Source organism: Lissotriton helveticus, chromosome 9, assembly GCF_964261635.1.
Source record: "Lissotriton helveticus chromosome 9, aLisHel1.1, whole genome shotgun sequence".
NCBI classification, from domain to species: Eukaryota; Metazoa; Chordata; class Amphibia; order Caudata; family Salamandridae; genus Lissotriton; species Lissotriton helveticus.
In genome coordinates, this window is record NC_136070.1 from 1,172,811,802 (window position 1) to 1,172,826,537 (window position 14,736).

At 44.9% G+C, this 14,736-nt stretch overlaps 1 protein-coding gene across 1 annotated transcript in view; it reads left to right on the forward strand.

Moving 5' to 3' along the window:
* The window catches only part of LOC144783390 (inter-alpha-trypsin inhibitor heavy chain H3-like), a 584,371-nt gene that overhangs the window by 296,497 nt on the left and 273,138 nt on the right, over window positions 1-14,736 (forward strand). Inside the window, exon 14 of the mRNA XM_078662386.1 lies at window positions 9,075-9,232. Coding sequence (XP_078518512.1) covers window positions 9,075-9,232 — 158 coding nt within the window. The remainder of the gene's footprint in view (window positions 1-9,074; window positions 9,233-14,736) is intronic.

Here is a 14,736-nt window from a genome sequence, read left to right on the forward strand (position 1 = left end):
GGAAAACAAAGAGAAAACAAAGATAGGGAAAGGGAGAAAAAAAAAAAAGGGAACATAAAAATAACATATAGCTCCTGCCCAGAATCAACTAAATACAGTTTGATAAATTTGGTATTTTTTGTTTGATCCTTTCTCACCCGCTCATAGATTAGCATAATTTTTGTTCAACCAGGTAGCAGTTGTGGCTCATGGATGGGCTGTGGACAGGCCTCAACCTGGCTAAAGATCAAGCCAGAGTAAATAAGGGGGGGTTTCCCGGGGTAAGGGTAGGGGGGGTGGTGGTAGATTAGCAAAAAAAAATCCTCATCTGTGCTCCCGTTTTGTTGTTTTAACTACTCAATTTTTACAGCTTCTACAAATGCTAGGGTTAAAAAATGTCCACATAATTTGCAAAAGAGAAAAGGTGATTGGGAGAGAAGCTACTACATGACAAGTATTACATTTTTGTCCTGGAACGTGAATGGTCTGCGCGTGAGAGGGAGACGTGAGCGCATACTACAATACTTGAGAGACTCACGGGCGCAGGTCATAGCGTTGCAGGAAACACACCTTCTTAGAACAGAGGCAATCACTATACTAAAAAAACATAGGTGGATCGACAAAATTTGCACCACAGACCATAACGCTAACATAAGAGGGGTAGTGTTCATTTTTTAAAAATCAGCAAAAGCAGAAATACTAGATTGTAGGGAGGATCACACAGGGAGATGGCTAATAGTAAAAGCTTCGCTGGATGGCCAGATAAGAACCGTGGTAGGTTATTATGGCCCAAACACGGACAATCCATCACATCTAAACGAAATAAGGAACCAACTAATAACTGTGCAGGAGCCAATAATCTGGATGGGAGACTTTAATATAGTCCTAAATCCCAAATTAGATAAATCAACAAGGATTAAAACCGCAGGCTCTATCAAATCTAGAGAAACACTTAAAATAATAATGATAAATCTGGGTCTGGCAGATTGTTGGAGAGAAAGAGTGGGCAATAAACTGGGGGTGTCATACAGGAACAGCCGGTTTAAACATAAATCCAGAATAGATTATGCCTTTTTCAGTTACTGCCTAAAAGATAATCTCAAATCGATAGATTATTTACCTTCACATCTATCAGACCATTCGGCGCTAGAATTCTCTCTTAAGTTTGACACTACAGCCAAACATCCTTCATGGTCCTTCGATAGGACACTCCTGCTTGAGGAAGACGAAGTCAGCTTCCTAGCAAAAGAATCTATAACTTTTTTTGAAATAAACAAAAACTCTGCAAATCCAACAGTCATATGGGAGACATATAAAGCTTTTTTGAGAGGACAAATTACTAATAAAGCCTCCTACAGGAAGAAGACATACTTCGATAAGATAAATAGATTAGAACAAGACATGAAGACTTTAGAGTTAAAAATGGTCTCCCCGTCAATAACAACTGAAGAGCAGGAAAAACTAGCTGAATTGAAAGGCGAATTAGAGAACACCCTGCAGGAGAGAATAAATAAGAGGTGGGAAGCAAGTAAAATTTCTCAATTTGAGTTTGGAGAGAGTGCAGGGAAAATTCTGGCCTGAAAAATTAAATCTGACAAAGCATCAAATTACATCAGGGAAATTAAGATAGATGGTGAGTTAGATACAAGAACTACCAGTCTTGAGATAGGGAGCGCGTTTCTTGAGTTTTTTCAGGATATCTATAAAGAGGATCTCCCCAACGACCAAAACGCAAGAGACAGATGGAACGATGCCATTACACTTCCTACTCTCTCATCAACCCAGACCAAATCTCTAGAGTCAGACATTACAGAAGAGGAGGTGAAAAAAGCCATTAGTCAAACCAAGAAAGGGAAGGCTGCAGGTCCGGATGGATTGCCGGGAGAAATCTATAGAGCCTTGGAGAACATCATTACACCGGTACTAACTGAACTCTTCAACGGCATTTTAATGGAAGAACAGCCAATGCCTAAGTCTTGGGGTGAGGCCACAATAGTTCTCATTCCAAAACCAGGGAAATCCCCATTAGAGTGCGGGTCATACAGGCCAATATCGTTACTTAACAACGATTATAAAATTTTTACAACTATAATTGCCACAAGATTGGCTAGCGTTATTGGTACTGTAATCCATCATGATCAGAAAGGGTTTATAAAGGGGCGACAACTAGCTGAGCTAACGCGGGAGCTAATTGGGGCTATAGATATCGCTACTGCTTTCTCTTTGCCCTTCGCCACTTTGACCCTGGACGCAACTAAGGCGTTTGATAGAGTCAATTGGCTCTACCTAAATGACGTCTTAAAAAAATTTAATTGTGGGGAAGTGTTCTGCAAAACCATAAAGCAGCTATATAGTGCACCATCTGCTAGGTTGCTGATTAACGGGTCCCTGACTGAAGCATTTAACATCACACACGGAACAAGGCAGGGCTGCCCGCTTTCCCCTCTCTTATTTGATATGTACATCGAGCCCTTTGCCCAGGTGTTAAGGGAAGAGGCAAACATTCCATCTTTTTGTTTCGGAGAGTGGGAAAGACGGATAGCACTATATGCAGATGATATTCTAGTGTTCACATCCGATCCAGGTAGGGCATTCCCAGTGGTAATACAGCGGGCTGAAGAATTCGGCCATGTCTCGGGCTATGACATAAATTCGAGCAAGAGCGAGATCATGGTATGGAATCTACCCAACTTAGATGTTGGGATAAACATCTCATCCTCAATGCGGTATCTGGGAATCAAAATAACCCAAGATGTGGGCACCCTCGCACAAACTAACTTGGAAAGAATACTTAGTGAAAGCAAAAGACTTATGAAATCGTGGATACATCTGCCTCTCTCGATAACTGGAAGGGTAAATCTAATTAAAATGTGCATTCTCCCAAAATTCACCTTTGTATTTAACACTATCCCAATTGCTATGGAAACAAAAACGATGGAAAAATCCCAAAGAGAAATTAACTCTTTTATATGGAACTATAAGACCACAAGAATAGCATGGAAGAAGCTTAGAAGAAGGAGAGAAAAAGGGGGCCTTGCATTGCCGGACCTAATGTACTCTTCATGGGCCTTTCAGATGTCCTATTCTAGAATGCTTCTCAAAATGCCATCCAATCTTCCTAATACATCCATGTACGGGCCATGCTAGGGGCGACGAACTTAGCAGCAGACGGCTTTATGTTTAAATATGGAAGTCAGACATTTTTCAAAAACATCAAACTGAAAATATTATACTCATGGGCCAAAAACTGGCTTAACATCAGAAAAAAACTGGGCTTATCTTACTATTCAAACTATGCCCCAATTTGGGACTCTCCCGGTTTACCCCCATGTCTTAGAGACAAATTGTCTACCATATTACAACATATTACAACAAGTAGGCATTATCAAATGGGCCCAATTATTTAAAGAAAAAAAACTGATAACTTGGGATGAGCTATATGATCTAGTTGGCCCGGGGCTTTCTAGGTTTAAATACGTTCAACTGGACACTTGGGCAAGATCTGAAACCTGTACAGATGGTAATATCGGGAAGATAAGTGAAACAGAACGACAAATGGTGGAACAACCAACAGGGGGAAGAGAAGTAGCCAAATGGTATTGGCTCTTGCTGGAGGAAAGCGAAGGGGAGTTTCAACTCCCGGACGAGTTATGGGGGGCAGAGATAGTGCTTCTTTTGAATTACTACGCAAAATTGTAAAGCCCTCATGGCTAGTAAGAAATCATATCTTCACGGCACATCGGGCATATTTAACACCACGAAAACTTTCCAAATACCAACCGGATAAGAAATGTAACAAATGTAATTTAGCGGACGCATGTGATATACACATGTTCCTAGAATGTCCGAATATAGCAAAATTCTGGGCAGACGTGAAAAACACTCTAAACTCCATACTAAAGACATCCCTCTCAATAACTCTCCCTTTGGTGATCTTTGGGATAGAAGACAACATCATTGGTAAGGAGAAATCATTTCTGTTCTACGCAATTCTATTAGCAAGAAGACAGATCTGTATACAATGGGTAAAGAAGACACCTCCCTTACATTGTTCATGGCTAACATCTTTATACGAGACATCCAAAAGTGATTTAAAAAGATCTGTCGGCAAGAGAAACCTGGCGTTCTGGGACCTTTTGTCCAACTGGAGATGATCCGGGTTTTTTTTCTTTTTTTTTTTTCTTTCCCCGGGTCCGATGATTATGCCAGTTAACTCTCTTGGACCAGGGCCTAGGATAGATTCGAGCAAGGTCCGGCAGGTTGAAAGATACCTGGTTGGAGTTAAAAGAAAGCACCCCATATTTTTGGTGTCGATATTTCTCTCCCACGAATAAAATGCATCACGTCAGCAATGCCGTGCACGGTGGGTGGTATTATCCGCCTAAAGGGGAAGGCAGATGAGGACCAAAAAAAAACACAAAAAACCCCCCAAAAAAAGTAGTACTAGGTGACCACCAGCACTGGGGTTGCTCCTGGCTCAGCTATCTTAACCTCACTATACATGAGATAATTTCCCAGTAATCTCCAGGAAAGTCTCCAACTGCCTGTGTCTCGGCATGCCATCAGAGGATTTTGAGAGTAGGGCACTACCTCAGTGATATCTAGGACTTTCTAAGAGATGGCCTCCCTTCAATTCGCCACCCAGTCACCTCAGAAAGGTTCAAGCAGGGCAGGAAAGTCTTCCTCTATAGGTTCCAGGGTCTCACATTGAAGATCAGGCTGAGCCCGGGCAGTGGTACTTTCAGTGGCGTGTTTACCCATACCTCATGCCCTTCATTCCCTTGCGAGGTACCTGGGCTATTTTTTCAGGCTTCGATTTCTTTTGATTCTCCAGATGGGCTGCCATGGACTGTGTGGTAAGGCACACCCACTCAGGCAATCCCAACATCTCCAAGGTGAGGGTGTTCCAGGTCCTTATCTAACAGACAGTCGACAGGGGTGGCCAGACTCATACCTACCTTTAAGGAACCTGAAATCCATCCCCATTCAAAGAGATCTAGAGCTGCTGGATAGTCGCTTAACTTGTTGTCTGGTGTCACAACCTGGTGGGCTTCATCAAGGACTACCTCCTCCGAATACAATAGATTGCACCTGACAATTGCCATACAAGTGGCGGTGTCTGTTAGAACTTCCACTGTCTGCCCCTTGATGAAGACCCAGTTCTGTATATTGTTTGGTTTTGTCACGCACAGGAGCCTTTGGCACAATATTGTTGTCTCCCTTGGACACTATTGTAACCTCTGCACTCCCTTCAGTAGTAACTGTGGCAAGCTTCTCCCTGAGCATCATAAGCGCCATTCCATGAGTCTGCCTAGCAGTGTGGGGCTGCTTCTTGCGCTCTCAGAAGGGATCCCCTTTAAAGAGCCCATACTGGCAACACTCATGGCACTTGAGCTTAAAGTAGTTTGGAGGCTTCTTCCCACAAAAACACCCTTCTTTTGTTTGGGATTGGATTTGGAATCAAGTTAGCTTGATGCATGTCCCCCTAGGTCTCTTGCGACTTGGATCCACAATGAAGATAGCACTGGGCTTTTCCACACTATGTGAATGAATCCTACTTCCACTTGGTTGAAGCTAGGGTAAATCATGTTGTCAGAGTGTGACATTTTATCAAGTCTGTGGGGTGTAAGGTATGTGTTTTGCAAGGAATTAAAATAATTAGATTTGAAGCAGATGCTACTTGAAACTGTGTGAACACGTTCCAGGGCCTGTTCCCTTTCGTTGCCCTGGAACTGCCTACTAATCGCCTCCTGCCATGTGGATGACCTTTTGTTTTTATTGTCCCTGCCTTCAAGCAGCAAATTGCTATATGAAGAAGTTTGGGTTGCGGCATGAACTTAAGTTGGGTCCCCAGTAGCAATGTCACCAGGGCTCCCTTCCATCTCCCCGATCTCAGCTAGACACAACCCAGCCAGCCAATGCACCTTCCATTGCAATTGTGCAGAAAAGTAGTACAACGGATTATCTGGAACCCCCAACCCCCCCCCCCCCACCTGGTTGGAAAACATAATGTGTGCAGAGAGAAACAGCTGAAGCCCACCCTCTCAATTCAATTCCCGTAGCAGTGAATTAAGTGCCCTGAACCAGCTTTGAGGTACCCAAACCAGTAGGTATGCAAAGAAATACAGCACTACAGTGAGAATTACCATCTTGGAGAGAGCAATTCTGGTCATCAATGGTAGATGCAGTGTGCACCAAAATGATGTGCTCCCCTTGAGTAACAATGGTGTTCTTCCTGAATTGCCTTTTATAGAGTCTGTCTCTGAGTAGTAGACTCTTGAGCCGAGATCTTTAAGGGTTCAGGTCTTCCATGTGATACCAAACCATGCCACCTCTGCTGGCATCTGCTGCCTTTCAGATGTCATGGGGGATGCATAGGTATTACGCCAATTTGTACACAAACCAGATACCCTTCTGAATTGTCCAGCAGTCCCACAATCCAGGGGATCCCAGTTTCGGTGTTTGGTAGGCATAGGAGCATATTGTCTGTGTACAGTGATATCATGCGGGTGCCATCCTTCAGAGGGATACCACTGTCCTTAATGTTCCCGCTAGTATACTTCCAAACGACTCTGCCACAATAGCAAAGAGCAGTGAGGGCAGTGTACAGCTTTCTCTGGTCCCTCGGCACACCACAATAACTACTGAGATACAGTTCACAACCATGTCCAAGAATCTGTAAACAGCAATGCCATCCATTTAGCCCATACCATGCCAGATTCAAACATTCCATGACAATCCTGAGACACGCCCAGTGTAGTCTGTCAAACAACTTACATGGATCTAATGATTGAACCACAGCATCTGGGTGTTGACTCATCAACGTTTCATCTAAGATTCAATAGTGTTTCCTAATATTAAAGGAGATGCTATGATGGAGCATAAATCCATTCTAATCTTCATGCACCAGTACCTGGAGGTAAGGATGTAGGTAATTTTCTAGTGCCTTTGTGAAGGATTTCATAGTCAGTTTTGAGCATGAACTGTGGCATTTATGGAGATACACTCAATGTATCACCTCTACACTTCAGAATTGAGATGATTAGCGCCTCTCCAGAAGTAGCAGACAGGCAACTATGATCTAATACTTATGTGTAAAGTTTGACTAACTTTGGGGACAGCTGGACTACATAGGTCTGATTAAACTCAACAGGCAGCCTGTCAGTGCCTGGAGTTTTTGCCCTGCACCAGTCCTTCAATGGCTTCAGCTTGGGCTCTGTAAACGGGCTACCAAGAATGTGGCATTCATTCTCTGCTAATCTAGCCAGCGATGCTGTGTCCAGAAAAGCGTCAATTGTAGACTCTGAAGTGTGCTCTTCACTCTGCACAGTGCCTCCTAGTGTTGGGTAAACACATAATGTATTTTGTGATGGGCAGTTCATGTTTAATTTGGGTGATCGTGGTATAGATCTCTTGAGGTTAATATCGGCAACGCAGTTATAATCCCCACCGGTACCAGTAGTGTCTCTGTTTTCAGGGAGAGGATGTGAGTCAGAGGCTCCAGATACTGCATTTAGCCCATGATTCGAGCATATATACTGCCTATAGTAATCAGTACCCCATCCAATGCCCCACCCTGTATTAGGGCATAAGGCCTGTCTGCATCAATATGAACTGCTGTGTATCCTAAAGAAATGCTTGGCTTGACCCAAACCAGAGCATCCTGGCATAAGAGGAGAGACTGGCAGCAAACATCTGTCCCCGCCATCGCTGTTTAAGTGTGGCAACTTTCCCCGCTGTCAGGTGTTTCTACTCGAAGGAGCGCCACATCTACACCCTTTTTGAATTTCCTCCCCTACTAAGATAGCAGTACATTGTAAATGTTGTAGTTAATTGGCCACTAATGAGGTGTGAGTAATTTTTGTGGAAATATTTTGGCATTACAAACGACCTACTGCATACCTCCCACCATTGCATTGCATATTATGTCTGTGGTTACCAGAATATCTTGGGCCAAAATATTGACATGTTAGTATGTATATATGTTCTACTTCTAACTTCACATCTTTGGACCTTGGCAATATTTATATGTAGTCATTGTACAGAGGTGTGAAGTTGAGAATAATACACCTATACCTACCTAATTCCTCCTCAATATTTTGGTTTTCGATATATTGGTCACCATATTGTGCTAAAATTATGTTCCAGACTACACCCCCTAGAATCCAGTAACTAAATTTTTTTTTTCTGGTGTCAGTATACATCCGAAGAAATATTGTTAGTATAGTGAAGATCATATGGAAAGAAAGAAACATGTTTATCAGTTATGAAAATGACATGTTACTCAGTAAAGAAATTAATACAAAACTACAGAACAATATTATTTTATGATTTGTTGTAATGTATTAAATTGAACTTTTTATTTAGGGTCAATTACGATGTTTGTCAGAAAGCCTTCAACGGCAGTCGGAGGCTTTCCAACTGACATCTCAATTACCAATACGACAGTGTTACCCTTGTCGGGATGATGATGTCGGTTGCCAACAGCTTTTCCGTGCCAGCCTTCCGACATCAAAAGGATGCGGGAAAGTGACTTTGAAAACCCCTAGCAGGGCCCACTTGCCTCTGGGGCCTATGGTTGTGGGCCTGGGGGTCAACTTTGGCGCCCCCCTGTAAATCCCAGCACCTTGTCACAGGCACCTTAAGGTGCAGAGATTTACACAAATTCCCATTTCTCTATGGTAGCTTGTGCCACGGCTGGTTTAGAACTTTAACTCAAGCTCCCATAGAGAAATGGGACTATGCAACCGCACTGTGTGCAGTGGCATTGTAATCATGTGGTCGGGATTCCGCTACGGTCTCCGACATCATAATCGACCCCTTAGTGTTTTTCTTGTGTACTCAGCTCCAAATTGACAGAATACCTTCCCCTCTCTACATAATATATACACCACAGCCTGTCGTTTGTCATGTGCAATGTTTAATAACAACATATAAAACTGAATGCATTACAAAGAGGTCATTAGATTTACTACACAACATTTTCTAAATGTATTTCTACATTATTTTACATATTGCGACATTTCTATTTTGTTTGAAACATTGATCAGTGTATGTATGATATCTTGGCTTTCTTTTAAAATGTTTTAAATTAGGATTCAAGCCAAAGGGGAAGAAAAGGACAACATCACTGCTCAGGCCTTGGACCTCTCTCTGAAATACAATTTTGTGACACCTTTGACTTCCATGGTGGTGACAAAACCTGAAGATGATAAAAAGGATGAACCTTTAATTGCTAATAAACCAAGTGAAGGTATCACAATGGGGATGGGCAAAATTAAACATATTCCTGTAGTATTGTATAGAATTGACAATTCCACAACTTTCTGTTGTTGTAATACAGGCAACATTTTAGTACAATGTGTTTGATTCTCTCACAAAAAGAAGGGAGTGCTTGTTGAGCATGTGTTGTATTGCTCTCCCCCTCTCTTCCCTGTGCATGGCTTTCCCCATCTGCTTCCTCCTAATTTTACAGGCACACTCATACCCTCCCCTGGATCTTCTGTTGGTTCCCCTAAACTCCCCATACTACTTAGATGTTTTAAAAACCTTCATCTATTGTATCGCTGCTACTCCGTGTTCACCACCTCTACTTATCAGCATTTATTTGATCACCCTATGCCCCCGCTCATCCATCACTGCAAAGCCTCTCCCCACCTTTTGTGCCTTCTGTTAATTTTCTAATTCATCATTTTAAAATGTTGAGGAGGGCCTGCAGCTGCAATTTGCTACCAGGATGTCATTTTCTAAAAATACTCAAAGAAAGGCGACGGCCATCTTGAATTTGTCAATTAAAAATAGGTGTTTCTGTAAAAACATATGCCTGTGCTTATGGGGTGATTCATACACATGTATATGACATCATATCTTTGCTGCTGTTTCGTCATAAAACATGCAGACAATACAATGTGTCATGAAGACTGAACACCTTTTCATCAACCCAGTGTTTTTTGGTGCTGTTGATGCTGTTCAGCATCAGTAAAATATATATCGTTTTTGGCGAGGTTGAGCAGTATCATCAAAAACTGTCAGTGCCAAAAGGCGAGGCATATTAACTTTGCAATGGTTATTTACAAATGCTAACAGTGAAGATCCCTAAGTCACAACAGCTTTAAAAAAAGATGCCTTAGTTGGTGGAAGTGAAGCTTGTCAACTTTACCCACCCCTTGCCAGCATGTAATAAATATTATAGGTGTATGTTGCAGGCCCAAATCCAAACAGAGACTGATTATGAACCAGAAACGATGTATTCAATTAATATCACATATTCCGCATTATTTAGGTATTTTTGAGTTTGAGTTTAAAATATTTCTTGAGCGCACGTACACCGAGCGGTTTCATGGCGCTGTGGAGTGCTACAAATCCTGAGGGACAGAAGAAACGGGGGCGCCTAAAGTGCAGTTAGGAAGGGAAGGCTTGGGTAAAAAGAAAGGTTTTGAGTGCCTTGCGAAAAAGAGAATACTGGGTGCAAGATCTCAAGTGAGCCGGGAGGGAATTCCAAAATGTGGGAGCGATTGTCGAAAATTTGGAGCCGCCCCATTTTTTCCTTCTAAAATGGGGAACTGCGAGCAATTGTTGAGTAGACGAACGCAGCTCCCTGGAAGGAACATAAGAATGAATTTCGGAAGTGATAAAGGCGGGGGCTGACCCAGACCGGGTATTGAAAATGATGCAACCCAGCTTAAACTGGGCTCGTTCCGGTATAGGGAGCCAGTGTAGGGACTTGAGGAGGGGAGTGACGTGGTGTGATTTGGGTAGATTAAAAACCAGACGGGCCGCCTGGTTTTGGACCAGCTGAAGACGTCTCGCGATGTACGCAGGCATGCCACAATAAAGGGCATTGCCATAGTCCAGGCGGGAGATAACCATCGCCAGGACTATGAGTTTGAGTGCGGAGGAAGAGAAGAAGCGAGAGACTTTGCAGATGGTACAGAGGGAAAGGAACGATGAGGAAACAACAAAACTGACTTGGGAATGAAGAGAGAGTTGGTCATTGAGTTTGAAAGCGAGGGTTTTTACAGAGGAAGATGGGGTGGGGTGGGGACCTAGGGAAGGGGGCCAGAAGCAAGAAGACCAAGGACTGGAGCAACCACCCGTCAGCACCAACTCCGTTTTGTCTGGGTTTAGCTTCAGGTGGTTGTGATTCATCCAGTCTTGGATGAACGTCATGACTGAGTGGAAATTGGATATCGACTGGGGGGAGGAAGATAGGGAGAAGATGAGCTGGAGGTCGTCCGCATAGTTGTAAACGGAGACCTCCAGCTGTTGAAGGGCAGAAATAAGAGGGGCGATGTATAAATTAAATAGCAGTGGGGAAAGGGAAGATTCCTGGGGTACCCCGCATTGAACTCCCCGGAAATCCGCAGAATAGTCACCCAATTGCACAGCTTGGGAGCGGTCGTGCAGGAAGGAGGACAACCAGACCAAGGCCGAGCCCTCGATTCCCGCCGCTCTGACACGGGAAAGTAAGATGGTATGATCAACCGTGTCAAAAGCGGCGGAGAGATCGAGGAGGACCAAGGCCTGGGGATGGTTGGTGTCCATGCCCTCTCTGAGATTATCAAGGACCGATATGACTACGGATTCTGTGGAGTGAGCGGGGCGGAACCGGGCCTGCCTAGGGGCCAATACGTTGTTCATCTCCACAAAGGTGCTCAATGTACTGGTTACATGACGTTCCAGTACCTTCGCCAGAAATGGTAAGAGTGAAATGGGGCGGTAGTTGATGGACAGCGAGGGGTCGGCACCAGGTTTTTTAAAAATGGGTAGGATAACGGCCGATTTAAGAGAAGAGATGACAATGCCCTGTGAAAGGAAGCTGTTAAGAAAGGTGAGGGGTGGCAGAGCACAGGTGGAGTAAATTTGTTTGAGGATATGTGCTGGACAAGGATCTAGGGGGGAACCAGATTTAACCAACGGCAGAAGAGATAAGAAGGAATCTTCCGTAAGAAGAGGAATGGATTCAAGGCGAGCTTCAACTGGGGGACACTGAGGGCTAACAAAGGAAGGGGAAGGGGGGGGGATGTTTGCTTTAATGGCAGATATTTTATCAAGAAAGAAGGAGTTGAGGGAATCACAGAGGTGTTGTGATGGGGAGGGTTTGAGTGTGGCCCTATCAGAATATGCAAGGTCATGCACAATGGTGAAAATTTCTCTGGGACGATTTTCGGCTGTGTGGATCCTGGACGAGAAATAAGCCTTCTTAGTTGTCAAAATAGAATTTTTATACGAGGCCAGGAGAGTGACATACTGATTCCTAAGAATTGGGCAATAGTTTCGCCGCCAAGATCGCTCAGCCCGACGGGCGCTGAGTTTTTGCGCCTTCAATTCCTCATTGAACCAGCGATTAGCGTCATTAAGGCGCCTGGAGGAAATACGCCTAAGTGGGGCGACTGAGTCACAGCCTGCTCGAAGCCACACGTTGATGGAGTCCGCTTGGCTGAAAGATGAAAGTCCGCGGAGGTCCGGGCTGGATGTGGAAAGTGTGGCAGACAGGGAGGCCACATCCACACGGTTCCATGAGCGCAACCAGATGTTTTTAGTGAGAAGGGGCTTGGCCGCTGAACTGAGGGATAAGGAAAAGGAGATAAGGGAATGATCGGACCAAATACAGGGGGAAATAAGCAGTGATGTGACCGGGCAGTTGAGGGACCAAATCTGGTCAAAGATATGGCCCTTGCTATGGGTTGGGGCATGGACAGCGGAAGTGAAGTTAAGAGAGCGGAGAGTTTCCGAGAACTCTTTGGATGTTGAGCATTTGGCCGGGTCCGAAGGCCAGAAATTGAAGTCCCCCAATACCACAACGGAGGCGTTGTTTACTGTTAGGGTGGCCAACAGGTCTAGAAAACACGAGAGGCAAGATTGAGGGGAAGAAGGAGGACGGTAGATAAGGACACAGGTGAGTGGGCATTTGAAAGAAAGTGAGCGAACCACTAGGCAGTCGGATGATCCAAAGGAGGGGCAAGTTAGTGTTTGAAAGATGATTTCCCTGCGAGCAATCAGAGCGACGCCACCACCCGATTTACCCGGGGTACGGTCGGCTCGAAGAGCATAGTAAGATACAGGAAGCATGGCCAGTAGGGAAGGGAGGGAGCTGTCGCAGAACCAGGTTTCTGTAAGAAATAGAAGATCTGGTTTGTGTAGGTCGAGTAAGGTAAAGAGTTCGTGATGATGCTTGACAGCTGATCTGGTGTTAAGGTAAAAGGCCGAGAGAGCGACGGGGGGTGAACAAGCTGGTGAAGCAGCGGGCGGGCAGAAGGCGGGGGGCGGGGATGCGGAATGGGGATGGGATGAAACAGATGAGGGAGACAGTCCCAGCCTGTTGATACGTGCTGTAATGATATCGTCCAGCGGCCACGGGCCTTGGAGACTAGTCAGTTGCGCAGAAGAGTATTGAGAAGGAGCGGCAGAGTAGCCTGCCCCTAGCCCCGGTCGGACGTGGACGGGCGCAGACGGGCTTTCCTTAAGCGCGCCTTTGGCGCGCAAATGTCGCGCCCGCTGCGCTCGTCCGCTGCGCGCCCGAGGAAAACACATAATTTGTGGAAGGAGGGGGCAGTGGGCGTGGCCTCCGGTAAGGGGCGTGGCCTGCGACCTTGGCGAGGCGCTCGCAAAGGAGTGTCTAGCACGGTTGTCAAACAGCGCTAAGTCCGCTGATGGAAGCAGGAAGGTAACAGAGGGTAGGTGATTTTAAAAACACAAGAAATAACAATGAAATCAATGGTTAAAAATGAGGAAACTCCCGGCTTCCGCCTCAGGAGTGTAGCACAATATAGATGGCGGCGCTAGCAGTCAGCGTCGCTTTATAGAGTGTGGCGGTGGGCATGGCCTCTGGTAAGGGGCATGGCCTGCGACCTTGGCGAGGCGCTCGCAAAGGAGTGTCTAGCACGGTTGTCAAACAGCGCTAAGTCCGCTGATGGAAGCAGGAAGGTAACAGAGGGTAGGTGATTTTAAAAACACAAGAAATAACAATGAAATCAATGGTTAAAAATGAGGAACCTCAACATTTTATAAATAATAAAGTCACTACATATCTTTCCTTCAGTTGAAAAGAGCTGTTCTTTCTATACAGTTGTGCGATGAAGTTCTCTATAGCGGAGGGACTGTTAACATAGGAAGCAAATATAAGGGTGTGCTGGAAATATATTTTAACCAGTGGTGGCTCCTCTGATAACGTGGAGAAGCATTGCCTCACTGCTTTTAAGCAGTGTAACTAAAGAAAACATAAAATGATAATAACTAAGGTATTATCATTATATTTTATCCTTGTTGCAGCAGCTTTTCGGGCGGGGAAGGTCTGCTCTGCAGGCAGAGCAGGGGAGGAGTGGTTTGCACCCCCTAAAGTGCACATGAATGTACACTTTGCATGTCCTCCACCCAGGCTGCATTACATGCCCAGGCCCACAGTCCCGGTCTGAGTGCCAAACCACATCACGCAGACCAATCCCCACACTGCATTTCAGGGTTTTGAAGCTTCAGGGGGACCTGGGTGCTTCCTGGGTGCTCTGTTCCTGTTCTGGAGATGACGGTGGAGAGAGCGACGAAACATGGCAATACACGGTAAGGAGGTTCTCTTTTTGTTTACCCCCTCCCCTGACCTTCCCGCCATCCGCCCTCCCACCCCCAATCTGTGGCAGCCACCACTGATTTTACCCGAGTCAAATATGTTGTAGTCAGAGATGACCAATTTTATTCTGAGAATTTGACAGAAAATTCATGCTTTGATTGCATACAGTACAAAAGGGGGTGGTGATGAACGGA